This window comes from Acomys minous, assembly GCF_964271855.1.
Source record: "Acomys minous genome assembly, chromosome: 16".
NCBI classification, from domain to species: domain Eukaryota; kingdom Metazoa; phylum Chordata; class Mammalia; order Rodentia; family Muridae; genus Acomys; species Acomys minous.
Window position 1 is genome coordinate 71,158,511 of NC_140498.1, and position 24,986 is coordinate 71,183,496.

At 44.6% G+C, this 24,986-nt stretch overlaps 3 protein-coding genes across 4 annotated transcripts; 2 read left to right on the forward strand and 1 right to left on the reverse strand.

The window, feature by feature from the left end:
• Nucleotides 1–4,018: 4,018 nt before the first annotated feature.
• On the forward strand, nt 4,019–5,641 carry LOC311587188 (olfactory receptor 2AE1-like; the record flags this gene model as incomplete). The annotated part of the gene is made up of 2 exons (XM_084763680.1): nt 4,019–4,051; nt 4,955–5,641. The coding sequence occupies 2 exons, from the start codon at nt 4,019–4,021 to the stop codon at nt 5,639–5,641; spliced, it is 720 nt and encodes a 239-aa protein (XP_084619806.1).
• Nucleotides 5,642–10,473: 4,832 nt separating this feature from the next.
• On the forward strand, nt 10,474–11,409 carry LOC311587189 (olfactory receptor 2AE1-like; the record flags this gene model as incomplete). Its single annotated transcript, XM_084763681.1, has 1 exon — nt 10,474–11,409. One exon carries the CDS (start codon nt 10,474–10,476, stop codon nt 11,407–11,409), a length of 936 nt encoding a protein of 311 aa, XP_084619807.1.
• Nucleotides 11,410–14,880: 3,471 nt separating this feature from the next.
• GJC3 (gap junction protein gamma 3) lies at nt 14,881–23,612 on the reverse strand. Of its 2 annotated transcripts, XM_084762934.1 has the most exons (4): nt 23,376–23,612; nt 20,036–20,070; nt 18,103–18,893; nt 14,881–17,358 (listed from the first exon to the last, which is right to left on the reverse strand). In XM_084762934.1, exon 3 carries the CDS (start codon nt 18,884–18,886, stop codon nt 18,110–18,112), a length of 777 nt encoding a protein of 258 aa, XP_084619060.1. In that variant the 5' UTR covers nt 18,887–18,893; nt 20,036–20,070; nt 23,376–23,612; the 3' UTR covers nt 14,881–17,358; nt 18,103–18,109. The 2 variants fall into 2 exon arrangements, with proteins under 2 accessions (XP_084619060.1, XP_084619059.1); XM_084762933.1 differs by lacking the exon at nt 20,036–20,070 and having other exon boundaries at nt 23,376–23,611.
• Between the last annotated feature and the right edge of the window lie 1,374 nt (nt 23,613–24,986).

The following is a 24,986-nucleotide window of genomic DNA, read 5'->3' on the forward strand; positions in this document are numbered from 1 at the left end:
TATGAACAAACAGCAATAATGGACTCAGTAGGTTGTATTTATTGATTTCTGTATGTTGAAAATATAATATTACACTCCTTGGAAATACCCAGAAGATGCTCCAGCACACACCAATGACATATAATCAACCATGTTTATAGCATCCTTATGCATAATAGCCAGAGCATGGAAACAGCCTAAGCGTCCCTCAGTAGAAGAATGGATAAAGAAACTGTGGTACATTTACACTGTGGAATGCTACTCAGCTATTAAAACAAGAGATCCCAAAATTTGTGGACAAATGGATGGAAGTAGAAATGATCATACTGAGTGAGTTAACCCAGAAGCAGAAAGATTCAAATGGTATATACTCACTTATATCTAGACACTAGCCCAAGTGGCAGGACCCATGAAAGACCTCATTTACCAGAAAATTGGGATAGATGAGAGGACATCTTATTGGGACTTTAGGTGAGAGAAGCATAGGAGAATGGGGAAATAGAAGGAACCAGAGGGTCCTAGAAACCGACAAGCAGAACATTATGACATGCAGATCTGGGCCTAGGGGTTCTGCTCAAACTACTGCCTCAACCAAGGACAATACATGCAGTAAGCATCCAGGCCCTAATCAAATCTAGGCAATAGACAGGACATTGTCCACAGTTGACTGTAGAGTGGAGAATGACTCTCACATGAACTCCGGTGCCCCATATTTGACCATGTCCCTCTGATGGGGAGACCCCGGTAGCACTCAGAGGAAGAATAGCAGGCTACCAAGATGAGACTTGATAGCCTATGATCATATAGAGGGGGAGAAGGTCACCCTCAGTCACAGATATTGGGGAGGAGAATAGGGTAAAAGTGGGAGGGAGGGAGGAATGGGAGACTACAAGGGATGGGATAATAATTGAGAGGTAATCTGAATCAATTATTTAAATTTTTCCGGAGCTGAGGACCTAACCCAGGGCCTTGCGCTTACTAGGCAAGCGCTCTACCACTGAGCTAAATCCCTAACCCCAATTATTTAAATTTTTAAAAATTAAAGAGATTAACTTTAAAAATCCAAGTAAAAAGGTTATGAAAATGTCAAGACCCTGCTCATTTTCAAACCTCATTATCATTTGTGTTCATACCAAGTTTAATATAAGTAACTAAGTGTTTTAAAAAAGTACTATCAACTTGAGAGTGGGGGTCATAGCAGGGAATTTCAAGGGAGGTGTCTGGGAGATTTTGGGAGAGAAAAAGGTGGGTGGAGTGACATAATTCTGCCTAAATAAGAAATTTTCATTTCTTTCTTTTGGGTTTTACAGTCTCGTGGTATATATTTTTAGTTTTTGCTATACTGCTTTATTTTTTACTAATTTCTGGCCTAAGTTTATTGCTTCTGATCCATAAATTTTTGGAATTTATTTTTATTGTTTCTCCAGAACTTCAAAGTCTATCATTGAGTTATTGATTCAAGAGCTCTCTATTGTTTTCATGTAGGTACTTAGTGCAACGAACTTCTCTCTTAGAATTTCCTCCACAAGTTTGGGTGTGTTATATTTCTCTCTCTCTCTCTCTCTCTCTCTCTCTCTCTCTCTCTCTCTCTCTCTCTCTCTCTCTCTCTCCCTCTCCTTTTTTTTTTCTTTCTTTGTGTTTTTTGGGTTAGGGTGTAACAAGCCCTGGCTGACCCGGACTTGCTCCATAGACCATGATGGCGTTGAACTCACAGAGATCTGCCGGCCTGTACCTTCTGAATGCTGGGATGGAAGGCATGTACCACCATGCCTGGCTGTATTTTTACTTTCATTCAATTTTTGTAGTTTTAAATTGCCTTCTTTTTCTCTTATTTAAAATTTTTCTTCACTTTGCATTCCACTTGTAGCCCCCTCTCTCATCTGCTCCTGGAACCATCTCTCTCCCTCTTCCCTCTTCCCTCCTCCCCCAATTCCTCTACCCTGGTCATCAGAGAGGAGGGGTCTCTCTCAACCCTACCAACTGACCCCAGCCTATCAAGTCTCATCAGGACTGCCTGCATCCTCTTCCTCTGTGGCATGAGCAAGCACCTCACCAGGGGGAAGTGATCAAAGTGTAGGTGACAGAGCCCATGGCAGGGACATGCCATGCCCTACTTTCCTTAGTTGGGGCTGTTATAAACACTGAGTTGTCTATCAGCTACATCTGATTTGGGGTCCTAGGTGCTCTCCTTGCATGGTCCTGGTTTGGTGCATCAGTTTCCACACCCCACTCCCCAGGCCTAGATTTGTTGATTCTGTTGGTCTTCTGTGGAGCTCCTGACGTCTCTGGCTCCTTCTATCTGACCCTCAACTCTTCCATATGACTCCCTGTGCTCTGCACAAAGTTTGGTTGTGAGACTCAGCTTCTGATTCGATCCCATGCTGGGTGAAGTCTTTCAGAAGACTTCTATGGTAGGCTCCAGTGCTGTTTCCTCTCTCCAATGGTTTCCAGTGTTTATTCTATTTGTCCTTCAGAATGAAAAGTAAGCATCCTCCCTAAGGTCCTCCTTGTTACTTAGCTTCTTTAGGTCTGTGGAGAGTAGTGTGGTTATGCTCTATTGTGTGCCTAATATGCACTTCTAAGTGAGTATACACCATGTGTGTCCTACTGGTCTGGGTTAACTCACTCAGAATGACCTTTTCCAGCTCCATCTATTTCATGATGTCCTTAGTTTTTATAGCTGAATACTATTCCATTGTATAGATGTGCCACAGTTTCTTTATCCATTCTTTGGTTGAGGGACGTCTAGGTTGTTTCCAGATTCTGACCATTACAAATAATGCTCTATGACCATAGTTGAGCAAATGTCATTGTTGTATGATAAAGTGTCTTTTGGATATATATCCAAGAGTGGTATTGCTGGGTTTGAGGTAGAGCTGTCCCTAATTTTCTGAGAAGCCACCAGATCACTTTCCAAAGTGGTTATACAAATTTACACTCCCACCAGCAGCGGAAGAGTGTTCTCCTTCTCCATAGTCTCAATAGGTGGTGCTGGTACTTGAGGGTTTTCCCCTTTTATAAAGGTTTATTTATTTGTTTGTTTGTTTATTCACTTTACATCCTGGTCTTAGCCCCATCCCTCCTCACCTCTCAGTGCCACCTTTCCGCCCTCTCCCACTTCCCTCTCCCGTGTTCCTCAGAAAAGAGGAGCCCCCTTTCCAGTCCTCCCTGGCTCATCAAGTCATATCAGGACTGAACATGCCCTCTTCCCCTCTGGCCTGTCAGGGAAGTCCTGCCAGGCAGAAGTGATTGAAAAACTGTCAAGAGAGTCCATTTCAGAGAGAGCCACACTGGAGATGCAGTAAATAAACAAATCTTAAAAAAAAAAGTTGGAAAATGAGTAAGGAGAACAGCTGACATTCATATTTGGCCTCATTAAGTACATTTGCGCACACACACACACACACACACACAAAATCAATTCAACTTTTTATAAAGGATGTAATGTGGAGCAGCTTCTTCCTAGATATCAAAAGTTTTCAGCTGTGGGGATGACTCAGTGTATTAGAACACTAACTGACCTTGTTAAAAAGCCAAGTTCAGTTCCCGGTGCCCACATGGTGGCTCACAACTATCTGTAACTCCAGTTTGAGGGGGATCTGATGCCCTCTTCCAGGAACTCCAGGTATTTCTGTGGTGCACAAAGCAAACATGCAAACCAACACTCCATCATCGCTGCACTTAGAGATGCTCCTAGAGAGAACAGCTCAAGGAAAGGCTTCGGGGCTCTGGCTCTTGCTGAGGTGCCAGGTTCTGGTTACTCCAGGTTCCAGCACTGCATCTCCAGTGTTCTGCCTGCATGCATGCCTACACACCAGAAGAGGGCACCAGATCTCATTTTAGGTGGTCATAAGCCACCATGTGGATCCTGGGAATTGAACTCAGGACCCCTGGAAGAGCACACAATGCTCTTAACCACTCAGCCATCTCTCCAGCCCTTCCAACTTATTTTTGAGACAGAATCTCATATTGAGCTTGCAGCTCACTTATTGGCCAGTGAGCCCCATGACTTGCGTTTTTCCACCTCCCCCAGGCTAGAATGACAAGCACATCATGCCATGCTGACCCCTTGGTGAGTGCTTGAGATTGACCTCAGGTCCTTATATTAATGTGACAAACACTTTACTGACTGAGCCATCTACCACCAATGAATTAGCAGCTTTTCTATGTGCCAGTAATGAACTTCCAAAAAAAAAAACCTTGAAAAATATTCCAATTCTACATAGTTTCTAAAATACCTAGGATGAGGCTGAGGAGGTGGCTCAGTAGTTAAGTGGGCCAAGAATGAGTGATAGATCAGTGCCCACTGCTAAAAGGAACATTCATAGCACTCCTGTGCTTCTGGCGTTATCATGTAAGAAAGGACAGGTGTTGTGTGTAAGAGCCAGAAGACAAAGGAAAGTTCTGCAAATGTTGGCTTCTGGGCATGGCACAGCCTTTGCGATCAAGATCCTGCAGCACATAGGTGTGGTGGCCCAGGCCATTAATCCCTCACTTCTGAGGCAAACTCAGGCAGATTTCTATGAGTTCCAGACCAGCCTGGTCTACATAATGAGTTCAGGAGGATGATAACTATATAGTGAGTCTGTCTCTCTGTCTCTGTCTCTCTCCGTTTCACTCTCTCTCTCTCTCTCTCTCCCTCTCTCTCTCTCTCTCTCTCTCTCTCTCTCACACACACACACACACACACACACACACACACACACACACACACATACACACACACGGAATAAATAAAGCAAAGAAAAAAATGAAATCCACTTTCCTCAGATTTAGCCTGATTGCTCCAAAACACTCAAGATATCTACACATAATCTTTTGAATCGGTTCATGCACACAGACTTCCACCTCTTCCTTCGCCCATGTCCAACTCTATGAATCTCTACTGCAGATGTTTTTCTACATCTGACTCTTTTCTCTCTTCCTACCTGAGGACCTTTTCTGAATAAATTCTACCCCTATTTGTAACCCACAGGTAAACACAAGGAGGTGGAACCAGACCTCTCTGGAAGACTTCATCCTTCAAGATCTCTTCGATGACTCATTCAATCACGATTGTCCTTTCCTCTTCACCATGCTGGTCTTCCTTACCACAGTGAGTTGCAACAGCCTCACCATCCTCCTCAACTGCTATGACCCCTGTCTGCACACACCAATGTACTTGCTGCTCGGCCAGCTGTCCCTCATGGATCTGATGAACATCCTCACAACCATCCCCAAGATGGCTACCAACTACCTGTCTGGCAAGAAGTCCATCTCCTTTGTGGGCTGTGCCACCCAGAACTTCCTGTATCTGTCTCTGGGTGCCACAGATTGTGTCCTCCTGGCCTTCATGTCCTATGACAACTATGCTGCCATCTGCCACCCCTTACACTACACTGTGCTCATGAGCACAAGAGTGGGAGCGATGATGGCTGTCATGTCATGGTTGGGTGCATCTGTGAACTCCCTAATCCACACGGCCATCTTGATGAGCTATGGTTTCTGTGGGTCAAGGGCCATCCACCACTTCTACTGTGAACTTCCAGCTGTTGTGAAGCTGGTGTGTGGGGACATCACTGTGTATGAGAATACAGTGTACGTCAGCACTGTTACACGTCTTCTCCTCCCCATTATTCTCATCTCTGCAGCTTATGGATTCAATCTCCACAGCATCTTCTAATGCATTCTAACAGTTCAGCAGCTTTCTCCACTTGGGATTTTAAGCCTGTGACATCCAACTTGGTATGTGTGATGTGGTTTGACCTCCAAGCTCCATGTATGCTATGCAAGAACTCTACAGACTAAGTTACAGTACCTAGGCAAGCACTCGACAGACTAAGTTACAGTACCTATGTTAAAAGTTGGCCATAGTCACGTATACCCTATCTCCCCAGCTGCAAGTTGAAAATGTGGAGACAGAATGATCCCAGAAGCTTCCTGGACAGCCAACCTAGTAATATCAGTAAACGCTAGGTTCATTGAGAAACTGTCTACAGCAAACAAGATGGAGTTCCACTGGGGAAGAAGCTGGCTACCACCTCTGGTCTCCACACCTGTAGACATACACGGGTAACACATGTATATGTGCACATTCACACACACACACACACACACAGAGAGAGAGAGAGAGAGAGAGAGAGAGAGAGAGAGAGAGAGCTACACACAACAGGTGAGCCAGGCAGGTTTACACACAGGAGCAAACTAAGGTTTTACAAGCCTTAAATCCAGTGTGGAGATTGGGGTGTGAGTCACTTTTCCTGTGTGACAGGCTAGCATTGCAGCAGAAATCAAATTCACTGTGCCCCAAATTTCAGAGTGCTATAGCCAGCTTCCATCATGAGAAGTGGCCTATTTTTGTGACTGGGCTATTTCTGGATCCTGAAAACAAGTAAAACAAAAGCCATGGAGCACTTGGACACCAAGCCACAGTGTGGGGGTTGGCAGACAGCCTCCAGGACCAGTCTTTATTTGTGTGTACATGTTTACCTTCGTGAACATGAGTGTCTGACAGTACACGTGGAGATTATAGGTTTACAGAAGATGTCATTAGCCCCTTGACACTTGATTTTTTTTGTTAAATAAACTTTTAAAAGATTTACATATATATTTAACTTATTACACATATATACAATAGACTACCTATAGCAAAAAAAAGCCATGACACAATCAGGAATTATATAAATGTTACATTCTTAGTGGACACATAATATTACTGAGACAGTACATTTCGTGGAACCTGCAGCCCACTAATTGACATGAGCTGGCTTGCTAGCAATTTGCAGATGTCTTCTTGCCTTCATTCTTCCCCCGTACTTGGACTTAGGACATATGTCCTCTTCTATTAGGCCCACTTGCTTTCTCTTGATCAGAAATGTCCTGTAAAAAAGTTTAAGTAGCTATAACATAGGGTTGTGAGGGGTACAGTGGCCAGGGCACTGTCATCTATCGAGAGTGTGGAGTTGCATCACTCTATGGAGAGTTAGTGTTAAAAGCCTGTGGTAGGCTGATTTCCAATAGACCCTATCTATGGAGTTTATAGCCTCTCGGGATGGGGAGACTTGAGCCTATCTGGTAGACTAAGTTACAGCCAAAGCTTCTTTCCTCCCACAGGATGATGGCTTACACGTGAGCAGTATCTGACAGTACTGAGACTTGCAGGCACTGTGACTGATTGATTCTCTTGAGTCTTGCAATACAGAGATCAATGTGCTGTTTGCTTCTTTGCACTCTAGAGAACCCCTCTTCATTAGATGTTTGCTCAGGGTTTGTCAGGATGGTTGGATGGAAAGAGGCAAGAGAGATCTTTATTCCAAAACAGAACACATAACTCCAGCAAATGTTCATTATGGTTAATTGATCCCTAGTGAGAATCGTCCTACATTGTCCCCAGGGCAAACTATTTCCAGATACCTTATTCCTGTGACCCCACAAACAATCTCCAAGTAAATAAAGTCTTAGGGAATTCATTTCTCACAGTGAAGAGCAAATAATAGTTAGTGTCTCTGGTAAGTGTTCCCAGAAGAGATCCAGGATGTGTCCTTTGTGGGAAATTCCCCACGTTGTCAATTCAGCTTTGTCAAATTGGCTTAGCTGTCATCGTAGGCCCTCTGGGCTTGCAGCGGTTTCATTTCTAATAGAAGATGCTCTTCTTCCCTCATGGCTGGCTCACGCCAGGCCATGTCCATTCTGGTGTCTTTAGCTACAGTTAGGAAACACTTGTACAGTCTGAAAGGGGCTTCTTGACTGGATATACTGAATTAAACCTTCATAATAGAAGGATGCGAGGTTAGCTCTAAGAAGAGACTTTTAAGTATCTAAAACATCAGGGAAATCCAGATCCTACTTTTTCCTGGGAATGTGATGATTGAAACTGTGTCACATCCCTGAAAATTCCCATTGCCCTACACTTGAGCTGGGTTAGAAAGGTCTGCAATAGAGGCTTAGAGTCAGAGGAAGCATTCTGCATGACTGCACTGCCCAACTCCCAAGTGTGGAAGAAACCTTGTTGCTCAGTCCACCCTGTCAATAGGCTGACAAGGATATAGACATCAGTGAGATTGTCCTGCTATTTGCTGGAAGGGTTCCGAGTGTGAACGCTGGCTGTGGGAAGTGATACAGAACCATAGGTTCTGCTTTTCCTGTGATGCTGCTATTGGGGTAATTATTGAAACTCCACTTGTTAGTGACTATCTCCGGGGTTGGAGATAGAAGTGTAATGTGAACCTCAGGAAAAGCTTGTTTGGAAGGAAGAGTAGCCAGTGTTGGGGGAGGATGGACTCTCCTGCCAGCTTCATTACACACATATGTTTGTCCTGAGCCCAGATCTCTGCTGAGGAAATTCCAGGTATGATCGTATTGGGCTTGTGGTGTCTTGGAAACCCTTATAAGTGATTTGGCCCCTGTCAGCTTTCTCATGTGTTGTGGGGTGTCATTGCGGCAACACAGGTGGACAGCTTCCTGAGAAGGCAGAGAAAAATGTCTTTGAAGGGCCAGAAGAAGAATACTAGGAATCCGTAGGGGATAAATATAGCAAGGAAGCAGAAAATGATGTACTTCTGGTGTGGGTGTCCACTGAGACCACTGGATGGACATGAGTGGGAAATGAGAATGAGAAGAGTGTGTGGATAAGTACGTGTGTGCGCAGAAAGCTCAGCTGCTCAGAGAATTAGAGGTAGCATAGGAGAACTTAGTCCATGCCTCTAAAACTTGTCATAAGTATGTATGTATGTATGTATGTATGTATGTATTGATTTAATTATGTGTGTGCATGGCCTGTCATGTTATGTATATGTAGGTCAGACGACAACTTGTAGGACTTTGTTTTTTTTTATTCCATCACTTGGACCTTGAGTATTAAATTCTGATTTTCAAGCCTAGAGGAAGGGTCCTTCACCAGTGAACCACCTTCTGAACTCAAGGTTCATATGTTAATCCCCATAGGGTGAGACTGAGATAACATTGTATGGTGACGGCTGTAAAGTTGCAATGTTCAGCTGCCTTCATCAGTGAACCACAATTTGTTGGTTAAAACACACTTTGAAAAATGCATTTAGTTCTGGGTTCTTTGCTTGAAAACATAAACCATCTGGAATGTAGGATGATCTTAGGAGATTGTGATTAAGTGTCGGTGAGAATTTTCCCCAGGAACACATGACACACACACACACACACACACACACACACACACACACACACACATACACAGTGTCTAGTCTCCATAGAATCCACGACCGACCAAAGAAATGATTACACCAAAGTTCAATTTGGTGAGACAATGAGTTTATCGGAGTCTGGGAGAGTGGCTACTTGCAGGAGCAGGATGAACTGAAGAGTAGCAGCACATCAGAAAAGCTTATCCCAACACCGGGGAAGATTCATGAGATCTACAGTGCTCTGAAGCTCTCTGCATGACCTGCAGGCTGCCCCAGCGGTAGGAGAGTCTCTTCTTAGCAACTTGGCTGGTCAGAGTCTTCTGCCCCAGCAGATGCTTACTGTTAACACATCCTTGGGAAGGGACCCTTAAGACTCTTGGAAGTTTCAGCTTTCCTAGATGTGTGAAATTTGTTTAGTTCCTAAGTTTCAGGAGGTTCTTCTCTCCTTCACTGAGGGAGTGTTTCACTTAGGAGGAAATTGCTATGAGAGAGAGAGAGTCAGAGAGACAGAGAAAGAGAGAGAGAGAGAGAGAGAGAGAGAGAGAGAGAGAGGGAGAGAGACTTGCAATATTAATTTAGATTTTTTTCCTTTTTCATTTTTTGAGTCACACTTGACCATGGAAATCTAGCAGCTAATCTTATTAGTATTCAGGTGAGGACTGGATGAGGCAGAGATACGGAAGCTTGGGTGAGGAAAGGCTACAATCCTATCTTGACTCCTTCCTTCCAGTGCCTGAACACATTCTTCTCCCTCCTTCACGTCCACTTCCTCTCTTGTGTTTGTAGCTCGGTCTGGTTCACACTCCTTGATGGAATTCTGGTTGGTTTGGTTGGCTTGACAAAGCTAATCACAATTGCAGGGGGTACATGACTGCAGCATCCTTACCATGTCCAGAAGTCAGCATTTCACAGCACGCCTCCCCATCCACATGTGAAAAGCTTCACACGGGTCTCTGGGATCGACTTTGGGTGGTGTGGCTTCCATGGCACCTTGCATCACATGTGTGGAGGTATTGCCTCAGCCCCCATGCCGGGCTTTCAACAAAATGTAGGTATTCTGGAACTTCTCAGTGATAATGATTTTGAAGGGAGATTTTTTTAAAGGTTTCTCTTTTTTAAAATGTCATTTGGATAATTAGAGCTGTTGGAAAATTAGAAATAAACATATACTTGTACAAAAATGTTTACATTTGACACCGTATATGTCAAATGAGTCTATACAACATTTTTAACAATATGCAAAACAAAGAGAAAAAATCTTCACATTTTTCCTGAGAGAGGAAGTTTCTATTGTGGAGTTGTGTTTCTTGCATCGCCCTTCTGTCTTATCTCTGTTCCCTCAGGAAATGAGAAAGGGAGCATGTGGAGGTGGAACCAGACCTCTCTGGAAGACTTCATCCTTCAAGGGCTCTTCGATGACTCCTTCAACCACCATTGTCTTTTCCTCTTCACCATGCTGGTCTTCCTTACTGCAGTGAGTGGCAACACCCTCACCATCCTCCTCATCTGCTATGACTCCCGTCTGCACACACCAATGTACTTCCTGCTCAGCCAGCTGTCCCTCATGGATCTGATGCACGTCTTTACAACCATCCCCAAGATGGCTTGCAACTACCTGTCTGGCAAGAAGTCCATCTCCTTTGTGGGCTGTGGGGTCCAGCACTTCCTCTATCTGTCTCTGGGTGGTGCAGAGTGTGTCCTCCTGGCCCTCATGTCCTATGACCGCTATGTTGCCATCTGCCGCCCCTTACACTACACTGTGCTCATGAGCACAAGAGTGGGAGTGATGATGGCTGTCATGTCATGGTTGGGTGCATCTGTGAACTCCCTAATCCACACGGCCATCTTGATGAGCTTCCGTTTCTGTGGGTCAAGGGTCATCCACCACTTCTACTGTGAATTTCCAGCTGTTGTGAAGCTGGTGTGTGGGGACATCACTGTGTATGAGAACACAGTGTACATCAGTAGCGTGATACTTCTCCTCCTCCCCATCATTCTTGTCTCTACATCCTATGGATTCATTCTCCACAGCGTCATTCGGATGCGTTCAGTTGGGAGTAAGAAGAATGCCTTTGCCACATGCAGCTCTCACCTCATGGTGGTTTCCCTTTGGTTTGGTGCATGCATATTCTCCTATATGAGACCTAGGTCCCAGCGCACCCCATTGCAGGACAAAGTTGGTTCTGTTTTCTACAGCATCATTACTCCCACTCTGAATCCATTGATTTACACTCTACGCAATAAGGATGTGGCTAAGGCTCTGAAGAAAGCATTGAGGAGAGACCTTCTCACCTAGTGGCTGCAATTGTAGTTTTCCAGAATGTCTATTTGAGTAGGATTTGCCTTAATCTGATTTGAGTAAAATCCTGATGTTTTTTGACCAAGCCATCAAAGAGCCCTTGAAGGATGAATTGACTACACGTATAATGTATAATTCTACTATTCTAATAGGATTTCCGTTATCCAAACTGATAGAACAACTGCCACCATCTTAGAAACTTAACCTGAACTTCTGGTTCTAAGATTGGCACAGAGTATTCTACAAAACATTGCAAGGTCTTTATAATTGACCAAACCGCAAGAACCATTCTCTTTTCAGGAAGAGGAAATAAAGCCATCTGTCCCCACACAACAGTCCCCTTTCTAACTCTTAACCGAATACACTCCCCTAACCTGTAATACAAATTCTCTCACTACTCAGGTGGTGTGAGCCCTTGGGTTTTCCAAAATAAGTTTCTAACTTCCATTGAAATCTCTCTGACTTCAGATTCTTTGGTTTTGCCTTCTATTTTCTAACACAAACACCTTGGGTACCTATCACAAAGCTCTTGAAGAACCAAGGTCCCATGAGATTTTTTTTTCACAGTATTAGGTATAGAGACAGCAGCTACCTTATTTCTCGGCCATTTGCATTAGACAGTTTTCTTTTGCTTAGAGACCTGAGGAAAAAATACGTTTACATGAAGAAATTATTTTGGCTCCTTTTCTCAGGGTTTTAGCCCATAGTCATTTAGAATCTGTTGGTTTTTTTAGGAATATAGTGAGTCAGGAACATGTGGTGGAGCATAGCCACTCACCTCATGGCCGTTAGGAAGAGACACAAGAAGTTAGGAAATAAAATATGCCCTTCAAGGGCCTGATCCCTGGGACCTACTCCCTCTGACTTTAGAGAGAGATCATCTTCCAGGAAGCAGAGATGTTGCAGTGAGACGATGAAAGCCTACCCTCTGACCTATCACACCCCACTCACCGGGTTAACTGGTGTTCTAGCTGATGTTTCGTAGTGGGAGTTGCCTTCCCCACGTGTTGTAACTGTGAGATGTAACCACTACACTGCAAACTGTACAGCAGAGGATCTGCATATTAATCATCCTGAGGGAGGAAGGTGCCTGTGGATGAGTATGTTGTGCACATAAGCCCAGTGACCACAGAGAGTGTCAGATCCCCTAGAACTGGAGTAACCGGCAGCTGTGAGCCTTCCAACTCTGGGCTTTTGCAAGACCAACGAATGCTCTTACCTTTAAGCCATCAATAACTAGAAGCATTAGCTCTTGGATCACTTCTCATGAATGCATCGCCCCAATATAGTTTTCACATAACCTAATCCTGCCGTTGTGAATTTCTGAAGCTCTTTCTTTCTGGATTAAAGTTTTTTTTTCTTTCTTATTCTGACTCTTTTCTTTTACTAAAGTCCCCTGGAGCCACCTTCAACTCTGCCATCTTACTCATGAAGCCTCAACTAGTTTTAATTTTTTTTCCTCTGTGTAGGGTTTCTTGACTGCCCCGGACTCACTTTGTAGACCAGGCTGGCCTCGAACTCACATGATCCACCTGCCTCTGCCTCCCTAGTGCTGGGATTAAATGCGTGCACCACCACCGCCCGGCTGCCTCAACTAATTTTAAAAGCAATACCCTATGAGCATATACAGGGGCAGGAGGTCTCCCTCAGACACAGACATAGGGGAGGGGAGTAGGGGGGACGTGAGAAGAAGGGAGGAACAGGAGGATACAAGGGATGGGCTAACAACTGAGATGTAATATGAATAAATTAATAAAAAATACATTTAAAAAAATAAAATAAAATAAAATAAAAGCAAGGAATAAAGTCATTTCCAAATGATAAAGAAAGCTGCTGTTGCCAAGAATTTGACTTGTAAATACATTACAAACTCGACATGCTCTATCTCTGGTTATTTATATAGTTGATGAAATTACTTGTCTATAGTTCTCCAAAGAAACAGAACCAATAAAATGTCTCTATATGTACTTCTGTGCTTACACTTGTGTGAGATCTGTCGTAAGGGATTACCTCACGTAGTATGTGTAGGATGCGGGAGGCACAAAGACCTTTGCATTCACAGACAACCACAAGGTGTGGAGAGCTGGAATGCTAAGGACACAGGGTGGTTCTTTCAAGAGAAGGAATGCAATACCTGTTGTGCTCCCAGAAGGGCTGGGATCAGACATGTTTTCTAACTTGGTGGCCTTGGACAGCTTTGGTCATCTACATGGCCAGAGATGATACCGAGCCCTCCCCCAGAGACCCTTGCCGAAAGTTTGTTTTTCTCAGTCATTCTACAGAAACTATCTGTGTGGATAGGTGTTACATGTAGTCAAGCTATAGAACCTACCTTTGTGGAAGGCATCACATACACTCTACGAAGAGCTTTGATGTAGTCACATCTGATCTTTATTTAGATTATTTTGTGCTTTATTGTGCACAGAGGGCTGAGTTAATTATCACCAGGAAATTGCTGGACCGAACCGACACCTTCATGGGCCTGCAGAGGGGTGATCTGCAAGAAGCCAGACGTTCAGCATGGCTCAGGAACCAGTGCTAGTTCAAACTTGGAGAATCTGATCCTCAGTGGTTTATTTCAGGCCCGCGTAAGCCCGTGACATCTGGGTGGTGGTTATGGGACGCTAACCCTCTAGAATTGTGAGCCTTAGATAAAGCAGGTCAAAGTTTTACAAATTGCTTTGATCATGGTTTTTTTTTAAGATTTATTTATTATTTATACAGTATTGTGCCCACACGTGTGCCCGCCCACCACAAGAAGGCACCGGATCTCATTACAGGTGGTTGTAAGCCACCATGTGGGTACTGGGAATTGAACTCGGGACCTTCAGAAGAGCGGCCAGTGCTCCTAACCTGAGCCATCTCTCCAGCCCTGATCATGGTGTTTTATCACAGCAGGAAAAGAGTAACTAAAACAGAAGATCACCAACACTTACTGAAGTTGTAGTCACCTATAAACATTTACCTTATATTTTACTTACAAATGCTTTTCTTTTTTAATGTATCCATTTGAATGTGGTAAAAATAACAAAAAAAAATTTCCTAATCATTCGAAACACATTAATTGTTGAGTATTTAGTATGTACAACATGATGTTTTGATGTGTGTACACATGTAGGATTGTAAAAAATAAACCTACTTTGTGCATTACCTAATATACTTACACTTCTTTTGTGACCAGAACCCCCTAGCAATGCTCAATACTGTGACTTTAATCTCTGTCATCTACTATATAGCCCTTGAACTTTTTCTCCTTGTTTCACTGAAATGTGTGTTCTTTGACTAACATCTCCCCAGCCCTTCTATGTCCCAGCCTCAGGCAATAAACACTCTAGTCTCTCTGTTTATGAGTTTGAATTTTCCGTGTTCCACTTGTGAAGTGTTTGCCGTCGTGTCTTCCCTTGGACCTGGATTATTTCATGTAACATATGCCTTCCAGGGTCATCCATGATGTCACAGAATATCCTATTTTTTTTTTTGAGCGTGAACAATATTCCACAGTGAATGCATACACATTTCCCCTTCTATTTGGTGGACATTTCCATCCTTTAAAAAAAAATTTTAGGGTAACCATGTAACAATGCTCTTTATTTGCATTGGGAGTTGGGTTTTTTTTTTCATTTTAAATGGTTTTTTATTCTTCTTCCATATATTACATCCTGCTGGAAGTTTCTCTTCCCTCTCCTCCTTCCCCCCAGCATCTTCTCCATGCCTCCTTTCTTCCCCAAAGCCCCCCCTCCACCTCTCCTCAGAAAACTGCAGGCCTCCAAGGGACACCAACCAAACACTGCGTACAAAACATAAAAATGAAGCCCGGTACATACATACCATCACATCAAGACAAAGGCCTTTCTTTTGCCTTTATATTTGAGCGCTATTCCTGTCCGTTGTAATACTATAGATTAACGGGATTTTTTTCCCTTTTTACACTTCAAATATTTTACTCATTTACATTGTTTCCAATAAGAATGGTAATGTCATCTTTGCCCTTTTTTTCCCCACTCAGTAAGAGATCAGAGACAAAAATGTAAATGTCAAAAGTATAAAATTCTAGCTGGGCACGGTGGCACATGCCTTTAATCCCAGCACTCAGGGATGCAGATGTTGGTGGATCTCAATGAGTTCAAGGCCGTCCTGGTCTGCAAAGCGAGTCCAAGACAGCCAAGGATACATAGAGAAAACCTGTCTCCCAAAAAAAATGTATAAAAAGCTTAGATGGAAACACAGGTATAAAGTTTTGTGTTTTGTGTGAAACAACGAACTTTTAACTGTAGCACCAAAATCACAAACACCAAAAGAAAAATGAGTAATTAGACTTCACCAAAATGAAAAACTTCTGTGTATCAAAGAACGCTGCCATTTCCCTGATGTTTAGCCTTTCCAGTCATCAAAACTCTTACTCATTTATCAATCCTGTGAGTTACAACAGTCAGCCTCACAAGACATACCCATGGGTGCAACAGTGGTATAGAGTTACAGAAGTAACCCACTGCTTTCTGATTAGATTGGGGATCCATTCTACAGGAAAATTCACGCCTGGTACTGTAACTGGCCAAGAACCCATCTTGGAGAGCTCAACAGCTCTAAAGAAAAGTCTATTACTACTAGATTGCTAAACTGACATAGTATCAAATTGTCTTCCAAATGATTCTTTATACTAACAGATTAAGTCAGTTATCAGTCCCCACCACAGAAATTCATTTTTACAGCGGACAGTGGTCAATATACAGACTCACAAGTTGTCCAAATGCACAGACCATGTGTCTGTAGAGCACTCAGCCCCAAATGAGACATCTACATCACACCCTTGTCCCCAAAGCTCGAGGTAACATTAGAGAAGATGGGGAAATAGGATGGTAAAATATTAAGAGCCAGCGCTCTGGGAGATCTGCTCTGAAACAATGTCCTCGGGCGACAACAGGGATGTGTGGCACTCATGAACTCACAGAAGCAGTGGCCGCCTGCACAACTTCAAGACACTCAGCGCTCCAGCATGGATGCGTGAGGAACTACGTACAGCTGAGGAAAGGTTAGCGGTGGACAGATGCTGGGGGAGGAAGAGTCCATTTTCTTCAGAGGCGTGGCATCGGGTAGGTAGACCGTGTTCCAGTAGACGGCTTCACACCCAGGGTAGCTCTGATTTTGTACTCAGTGGGTTACAGAGAAAATAAAAGGACAGAAAATCGGGATAGGGACATGACAGGAGACACAAGAGGAGTTAGACAGCGGTACAGGGGTGGACTGGACCAAATTACACTGTATACATGTATGGAATTAACAAAGAACTTATAATGATAAAGGAATACTACTCAGAAAAAAAATGAACGACAACTTACGGAATAGAAGAGAATATTACGGAATTACTCATTTGATAAGCATCTAACACTCATAATGTATAGACTTCTTACAATGCCAAAAATATAAACAACCCTGATTTTATTTGACAAAGGACTTGGTCTTTTCTACAAAATATACAGTAAGTGACCAATAAGCACGTTGTATAATTCCATCTCTATAAAAACCCCAGAGTAGGATAATCCATTAGAACAGAAAATAGTTTGGTGTTTGCTTATGTTTAGCAGAGAAACAGGAGAGAGAAGAAATTTGACGTGAAACTTAACTGATGCAGGAATTTTTTGTTGTTTTCTGAGATTTTTATTATTTTATTTATCATGATCGTGTGTGTGTGTGTGTGTGTGTGTGTGTGTGTGTGTGTGTACGCGTGCACACCATAGCATGTATGTGGAGATCAGAGGTCAGAGGACAACTTGTGTGGTTGGTTTTTTCTTCCTCCTCTGTGTGGGTTCTGGAAATCGGTCTCAGCTCCTGAGGCTTGGTGGCAAGCGACTTTACCCACTGTACCATCTCAGCGGCCTCCTTACTGGATGTACTGAAGAAGACCCAGTCATGGCATTTTCTGAAGACGGGCCAGGTGGCTTTATAGCTCTGCAAAGCAGAAATCAAGCGGAACCTGAGGACTTGGTCAAATGAAAAGGCAGGCAGCACATGGACTGGCTTACTCACCACGGTCTACTGCAAGCAGCCATGCAACTGACAGGGAGAGGTATCAGGAGGTGGTTTGTGGACAGTGATCAAAATACAGCTGCCTCAGCCAGGTGTGCTGGTTCATGCTTTTAGCGTTTGGGAGTTAGAGGCAGACTTTGAACTCTGTGAGTTCAAAGCCAGCCTGATCTACACAGCAAGTTCCAGGACAGCCAGAGCTACCTGGCTCATATACATATTCGAATGCCTTCTCCCCCATGAGAGACTGTACTCAAACTGGTGAATCAAAGTAAACACTTCTTCCTTTTAAAAGAAATACATCTTGGAGCTGGAGGGATGGCCCAGTGGTTAAAAGTACATAATATGCTCTTGCAAAGAATCCAAGTTTGCTTCCCAGCAAACAAATTGGGCCTCTCACAACTGACTCCAGCTCCAAGAGATCTACCACCCTCTTCCGGTCTCCATAGGCACTTGCACTCACGTGCACAAGCCCACAATGATGCACATGCATACATAAAATTTAAAGCAAGGAGTAATTATCTTTAGGATGCATTTTGTGGAAACGGGTTATCTACACTTTGTAACAGGGAGCTGTATGCCCCAGAGGATGTATGCTTAACCTGGATAAGGCTTGTCAACACAAAGACATAAGAGACAGGGACAGATGACTGTCAGGAGGGTCCTCACCTGTTTCTCAAAATGGCTCTTTTGTCTCCACCACTGTCAAGTCATCAGCTGTGTCCTTGCATCTTATGGAGCTTTTTGAGGTTGGCACATTCTTTGAGAAGGGAAGTTTGTGCTTGTACATCCTCCAAACCCTCCCTAAACCCAAAAGGAAAAGCTCCAGGAAAATAAATAAGAGGCAGGCACCGCTGATCCCAAACATGGCGTTGAGGAGGATGGTCTTCTCAGACGGGTGCGACTGGAAACAGGTTGTGCTGCCAATGCAAGGATCTTCACGACATGTAAAAGTGCTGGGCATCTTGAAGCCATACAGATGGTACTGAACTCCCAGGGCCCCTCCCTCAAGGACCAGCCGCACCCCAAGCTGTGCCACATAGGCCCAGAGAAGCTTGAGGCTCCCAGCCCCTGAGACATCCTTGCCACGATGGTCCTTGCAAAGCCGGGCCTCTTGCTCCTTGCTCTGATTTCCTGCTTCCTCCCAGTGTCCAGTCACATGATACAGAGTGAAACCCACGTAAAGCGCACTGGGCACAGCCAGCAGGATGACTTGGAAGGCCCAGAAGCGCAACGGGGAAAGAGGACGGAAGATATCATAGCAAACAGTCTTGCAGTCCGGCTGCCCTAAGTGACACATGAATTCGTTCTCATCATCACCAAAGACTCCGGGTCCACTGGAAACCAGAATCAGGATGCGGAACCCGACGAGCACCGGAAGCAGGAAGCGCCCCACGGGGGTGGAATGCTGGCTCTCCTTAGCCAATAGCTGCCTCAGGGACCTGCCACACATCCTGGAGCTGAGCAGAGAACAGTTAGTACAGTTAGTCTCACTGTCCTTTAAAGGAGGCGTCAGCCTGTCTGGTTCACTTGCAACCCAGGGTCTGCAAAGCCTTTTCGTTCCTCTCCGAAGTGAATCAGACACCATCTAGCCAGCTTTGCATGCCTACTGCGCAATGCCTGAGTTAACTGCCTTTAAAGACCTCACGGGTTTAGTTAGCTCACAGTTGGGGAGGTTAGAACTCCGAGGGAAATAAGCACAGACTTTGGTGAATTCGTTGGCCATTCATTGACTGAACATGTCATGTCTTGGATGGCAGTGAGGAGGAGGGCATGTTGGAGCAAAAAAAAAAAAAAAAATTTAAACCAAGGAGAAGGGAGGATGGACAGAACCCCATGGTCCCTATAAGAGCATGCTTTCATGGATGGTGGGTTGGCTCGGTCATTAAAGGGCCACACAAGCGTGAAAACCCAAGCTTAATCCTCAGAGCCCGTGAAAAAAAAATGCTGAGTGTGGTGGTCTACGCTTGAAACTCCACTGCTAGGGAGCCAGGGACAGGAGGATTCTTGTCAATTAGAGAGCTTCCACCAACAAGAGATCCTGTCCCAAAACCAAGGTGAATGGCTCCCAAGAATGACACATGGCATTGAGCTCCGGTGTACATTACATAGTGAGAGAGAGACTCAGACAGACAGACAGACAGACAGACAGACACACACACACACACACACACACACACGGAACAGATCTCCAGTGAACTAAAGGCCTCCCACTAGACTGCACCTCTTATATTTATTTTTATGCGTATGTGGGTATGTCTCTCTGTGTATATGCCATGAGTGTGTGCATACCTAACCATAGAGACCAAAAGAGGGCATCAGATCCTTTTGAGCTGAAGTTACAGGTGATTGTAAGTCACCGGACATGGACACTGGGGTACCAAACCCAGGTCCGCTAGAAGCAGCAAGCACTTAACCACAACACCATCTGTCTAGCCCGAGACAACAGCTCTTTCAGGTCCACAGCGCCTTCTAATATGATCACCCTAAAGGTCAAGTCTTTATGTATGGACTTCTGTGAGGACACCCACACAAACCATACTTAATTCCAAGTCTCTGGAGCCCCCTATTGACCAGCTAAGGAACTGTAAGAGAATAATACGAATTTATGTCGGTGTCTTAGGTTAATTTCAGGTACTGAAAGGAAAAAAAAGGAAAGCTTAAGGAAGAAGGGATGTCTTCTGGCTCACAATTGCAGAATACAGTCCATCATAGCAGGGAAGTATATGTAGCCAGCACTTAGAACAGCCAGGCGACCCAAACCCAGGGAATGGTGCCACCCCCTTCCAGCTGGGCCTTCCCAAGTCATTGAAAGAAATCAAGACCAACTGCCTCCCACACCACACACAGACATGCTCCCTGGCCCACCTGACCTAGACATGACCTCAACACTCCCCAGCTGGGTCTAGTCTGTGTCAAGCTGATTACAATTATCACCACAGGGGGCTGGAAAGATAACTCAACGGTTAAGAGCACTTCTTGCTCTTTCAGAGGACCCAGCGCCTGCAATGGCAGGTGTCAACCATCTGTAACTACAGTTCCAGCTGATCCAGCGCCCTCTTCTGGCCTTCGTGGGGGCATGCATGTGGTGCACATACATACATGCGTGAAATGTACACTCACACACATAAAATAAAACAAATCCTTTTTTTAAAAAGGGATGAGATAAGCAGAGCGGAGGTCAGCACTCACTCTGGTCTGATGTTCTTCATGACTTACCAGCTTGCGAACACGAATTTGCTATGATTAAGTGTCATAGAGCTTGGGGGGAGCAAACCCAAGATGAGGGTAGAAATTCACATTGCTCACCTCTGTTCTTTGAATATTTATCTCCCTCATGATGAGGGGTAACCATTACAGAGCACAAATTTCAGAAATGTCCCAGTTCTCTGGCTGTAATACCAACTTTGCTATCATTCTCTCTACCCTGTTAGGAGCCTTCTTGGGGCTGAGCAGCTGCTTCGAACCACTGATGTTTATCTGAAAGACGTGCACATCTTCCCTTCCTCAGTCCCAAATGATCATATGCTACGAAGTGAGGTGTTCCCTCGGCCTTACGTATTCAAGTTGTATTGTAGATATATCAACTCAGGCTGAGCACCCGACAGTCGGTGTTTCTCTACATTTTGACTAGCCATAGCTTCCTGTGATGTCTCCTGCTGCAAGTAAGAAGCTCCTTTGATAAACAAAGGGTGAGAGCTACACTTAGTTGTGGATAGCAGGGTAAGTGCTAGTGAGGAGAGACAGCTGTTGCCACTTCCCTAAACCAGTGCCATCAACTAACTGCAACTGTCTCTATCGTGTGTGTGTGTGTGTGTGTGTGTGTGTGTGTGTGTGTGTGTGTGTGATATGTGGAGGGTGCATTTGCCTGCCATAGTATGAATGCAGAGATAGAAAACCTTTTGTGTCGGTGGCACTCAGAGGAAGGATAATAGGTCACCAAGAAGAGACTCGATACCCTATGAGCATATACAGGGGGAGGAGGTCCCCCTCAGTCACAGACATAGGGAAAGGCAGTGGGGGGGGAAGCAGGAGGGAGGGAGAAATGGGAGGATACAAGGGATGGGCTAACAATTGAGATGTAATATGAATAACTTAATAAAAAATTTTAAAAAAAGAAAACCCTTTGTGTCAACCTCCATCTTCCACCTTGCTTAAGGCAGAGTTTATGTTTGCTACTGTGAATGCCAGGCTAGCTAGCCTATGGGTGCCCAAGGATTCTCTAGTCTCTGCCCACCCTCTCAGCATAGTATGGCTGGGATTACAGGTATGCTCTACCATGTCCCACCTTTTTATTTATTTATTTATTTATTTATGTATACGGTGTTTTGCCTACATGTACACTTGCATGCCAGAAGAGGGCACCAGATCACATTATAGATGGTCGTGAGCCACCATGTGGCTGCTGGGAATTGAACTCAGGACCTTTGGAAGAGCAGCCAGTGCTCTTAACCTCTGAGCCATCCCTCCAGCCCCATGAGGTTGGGGCATTTAAACTCAGGTCCTCATGCGCTCACAGCAAGCACTTAACTCCCCGCTTCTTCTTTCCAGCCCCAGAGTCTGAAACTTTTTGAACGCTAACACAATAGCACAAGTAGGGAATTCTCTCCTGATTCGCTGTGAGAGGCTACAATCAACCACTAGTTCCCTGAAACAACAGGGAAATGGACGGAACAAGAAAGTATCGTACTAAACAAAGTATCCAGGGCCCAAAAAGACATGTTAATGCATGTTTTCTCTCACAGGCAGGTCCCGGGTTTTAACATTTGCAGACATATACATATGTGCGGATGTAGGTCATAAAACCAGAAATGGGAGTATACCTAGAAACCAGAAACATCAAACTCGAAGGGAAAGAGGCCGTAAGAGAGCGAGGAAGGGAAGGGGAACAGAGCAGATGTGACACGGAAGCAGAACAAACGTGGGCTGATGAGGGGAGAAAGGGACTAACCGGGCGTGAGAGGGAAGCGAGGGGAGAAATCTCAGCAAATCAAAGCATGTGTGAGGTGCCGTGATAAAACACATCACTTTGTACGCTAGTTATCAAAACACAGATAGGACTGAGGACGTAGGTCAGTGGGTAAGGACGCCTGCCTCACATGCACAGGCCCCTGGGCTTTATCCACAGCACTGCATAAACCAGGTGTGGTGCTACACACCTGTGAATCTAACACTGGGAAAGAAGAGTTTAGGGCTTGTCTGGGCTACTTGAGACTGTGCCTCAATAGATGATAGATAGATAGATAGATAGACAGACAGACAGATAGATAGATAGATATTGATAGTTATTGATTGATTGATAAATAGACAGATAGATAAATATTTATAGATAGTTATTGATTGACAGATAGATACATACATACATACATACATACATACATACATACATAGTTACATAGGTACATAGATAGATGATAGACACACACAGACAGAGGGATAATAGGTAGATAGTGAAGTAACAAGCACACACAGAATTAGAAAAGGAAAGAAAATCCTGGAATTTGAACAGATTATCAAGTACCTAAATTTAAAATCCCATCACGATTATAATGAGAATTTTTTTTAAAGCATCTCACATACACTGAGGCGGGAGGGCGGTGAAGGATTTCCCCAATGACTGAATCCATCCCAGAAAGTTAAGGAGCAGCAGAGAAAAGGACCCATGAGGAGGGGAGGGACCTGCCAGTGCGATCCTGAACTCACTGCTCCCAACTTACGCGGCCTGGAAAGCATCCAGAGATGCTTCTCTTCAAAGCCTGAGCGTGAAGGTGCAAACCCAGCATCAGGAGAGACGCAGAACCGTGGGCCACATCCCTGACTTCTAGATCTTACGTGAATTTCAAAGCTATCCCTGAGCAATCACGAACGTGTCCACCCGAGGGACCTCTTCAGAGGCCAGGATGATTTCGACCAAAGCCCATACACTCTGCCCAAGAACTCACCTGTACTTGCCTGGCGGCTCCAAGCAGAAGCATCAACCACAGAGGAAAAAAAAAAAAGGCCAAAAGGAATCCTCCCCCTGGAGCCTGCAGAGCCCAGGATCTCGCTATGGCCCTGCCTCCTGAAGCCGCCCACCCTTTCGCCTTCTCCTTTTCATTTCTGGCAGGCTCACAGCAGCATAAAAGAATTCCCAACTGAAGGGACCAGGCGACCCTGCCCTCAAGGCACGGGCTCTGGAATGACTCGGGTGTTAAGGGCACGGGATGTATTCGCTAAGTGAATGGGGGCTTTTGAGATCATCTGAAAGGAAATGAAGGTTTATTATGTGCGTTCTATTGGGTAATTGTCTTGGGACGCTTGAGCTCACTGGGGCCGGCTGTGGAAGCACAGCTATTCTCTACCATTTCAGACCCAAGAGTGTTTTGCCTCAGTGTCCTCGGAGGCCCCTTGTCTGGGGATGAGCTGCCTTCGCAGACTTGTGACCGGGAGGGAAGGGAACAATAGCAAACGGACAAAGAATAAAAACATTGATTCCCTCAAAAGAGCTAGAAGGAAAACAAACTGTGGGGAGATACAGCAGCAGCAAAACCACCCAGAGCGGGAGAAGATGAGCTGGAAGCTCAGGCATGGAGCTCGGCCAGGGAGAGAACGCTCAATGGACAATTCCAGCCTCGACTTCCCCAGTCAGTGTCTGGTGGATCTTGTGACCACCCCATTTGATGAGGCCACCTCTATCTATTATTTGTCTCCTCTCTTTCCTCTTTTAGTGTTTCTTTTGAGATTCCATTTTAACTAGATTTCTCCCTTTCTCTTTCTCCCGTCAAATTCTCCCATATATCTCTCCCCGATCTCCATCAAATTCACGGCCCCTTTTTTTTAAGTCAATTGTTATGCACGTTTGTGTATACATGTATCTTCTTAAATATAACCTATTGAGTCCATAGTATGTATGGTTTTATGGATGACCATTTGGCACTGAACAACCTATTGGAGCATTCTTCCCTGGGAAGGACCGCCTCTCCCCCCCCCCACCCCGCCCACCTTCACCCAGTGGCCTGTGGTTCTTTTACTTAAAAAACTTCAATAGAAGAGACACCCTGCTCTGCCCAGGAACGTGTCTGTGGGAAACCCCAGCTGACTGTCTCTCCCTCGTCACTTCCTGCTGGATGTTTGTCAGCCCCACGATGATGACGGTCATCCCCATCAAACTACTGCTTTCTATGTACTCATCTATTTTGACTCGCTATGTGCTTAATAAACTCACTCATTCAAAACTGAAAGTAGGGCCAAAGCAGCCCAGGGTTGAGTTTGCTCACATAAGGGTGTGTCTGTGTGTTAGAAGGCATGCTACTGAAGGCGGGAACAAGTGGGTCTCTGGGCCTTGTTCTTGCCTTTGGGGCTGTTTTCCTTCTGTTGGGTTACCCTGTCCAGCCTCAAGGTCATGGAGGGTTTTGTTGTTGTTGTTGTTGTTGTTGTTGTTGTTGTTGTTGTTTTATCTTATTATATTTTATTTTGTCCTGTTTGAATGTTATCTCTTAGAAGCCTGTTCTTTTCTTTTGTATTAATTAATTTCTCTATTCACTCACTTTGCATCCCAGTCATAGCCCCCTCCC

Coding starts and splice junctions, on each gene's coding strand:
- GJC3 (XM_084762934.1), bottom strand. CDS start 18,886: ATGTGTGGCAGGTCCCTGAGGCAGCTATTGGCTAAGGAGAGCCAGCAT.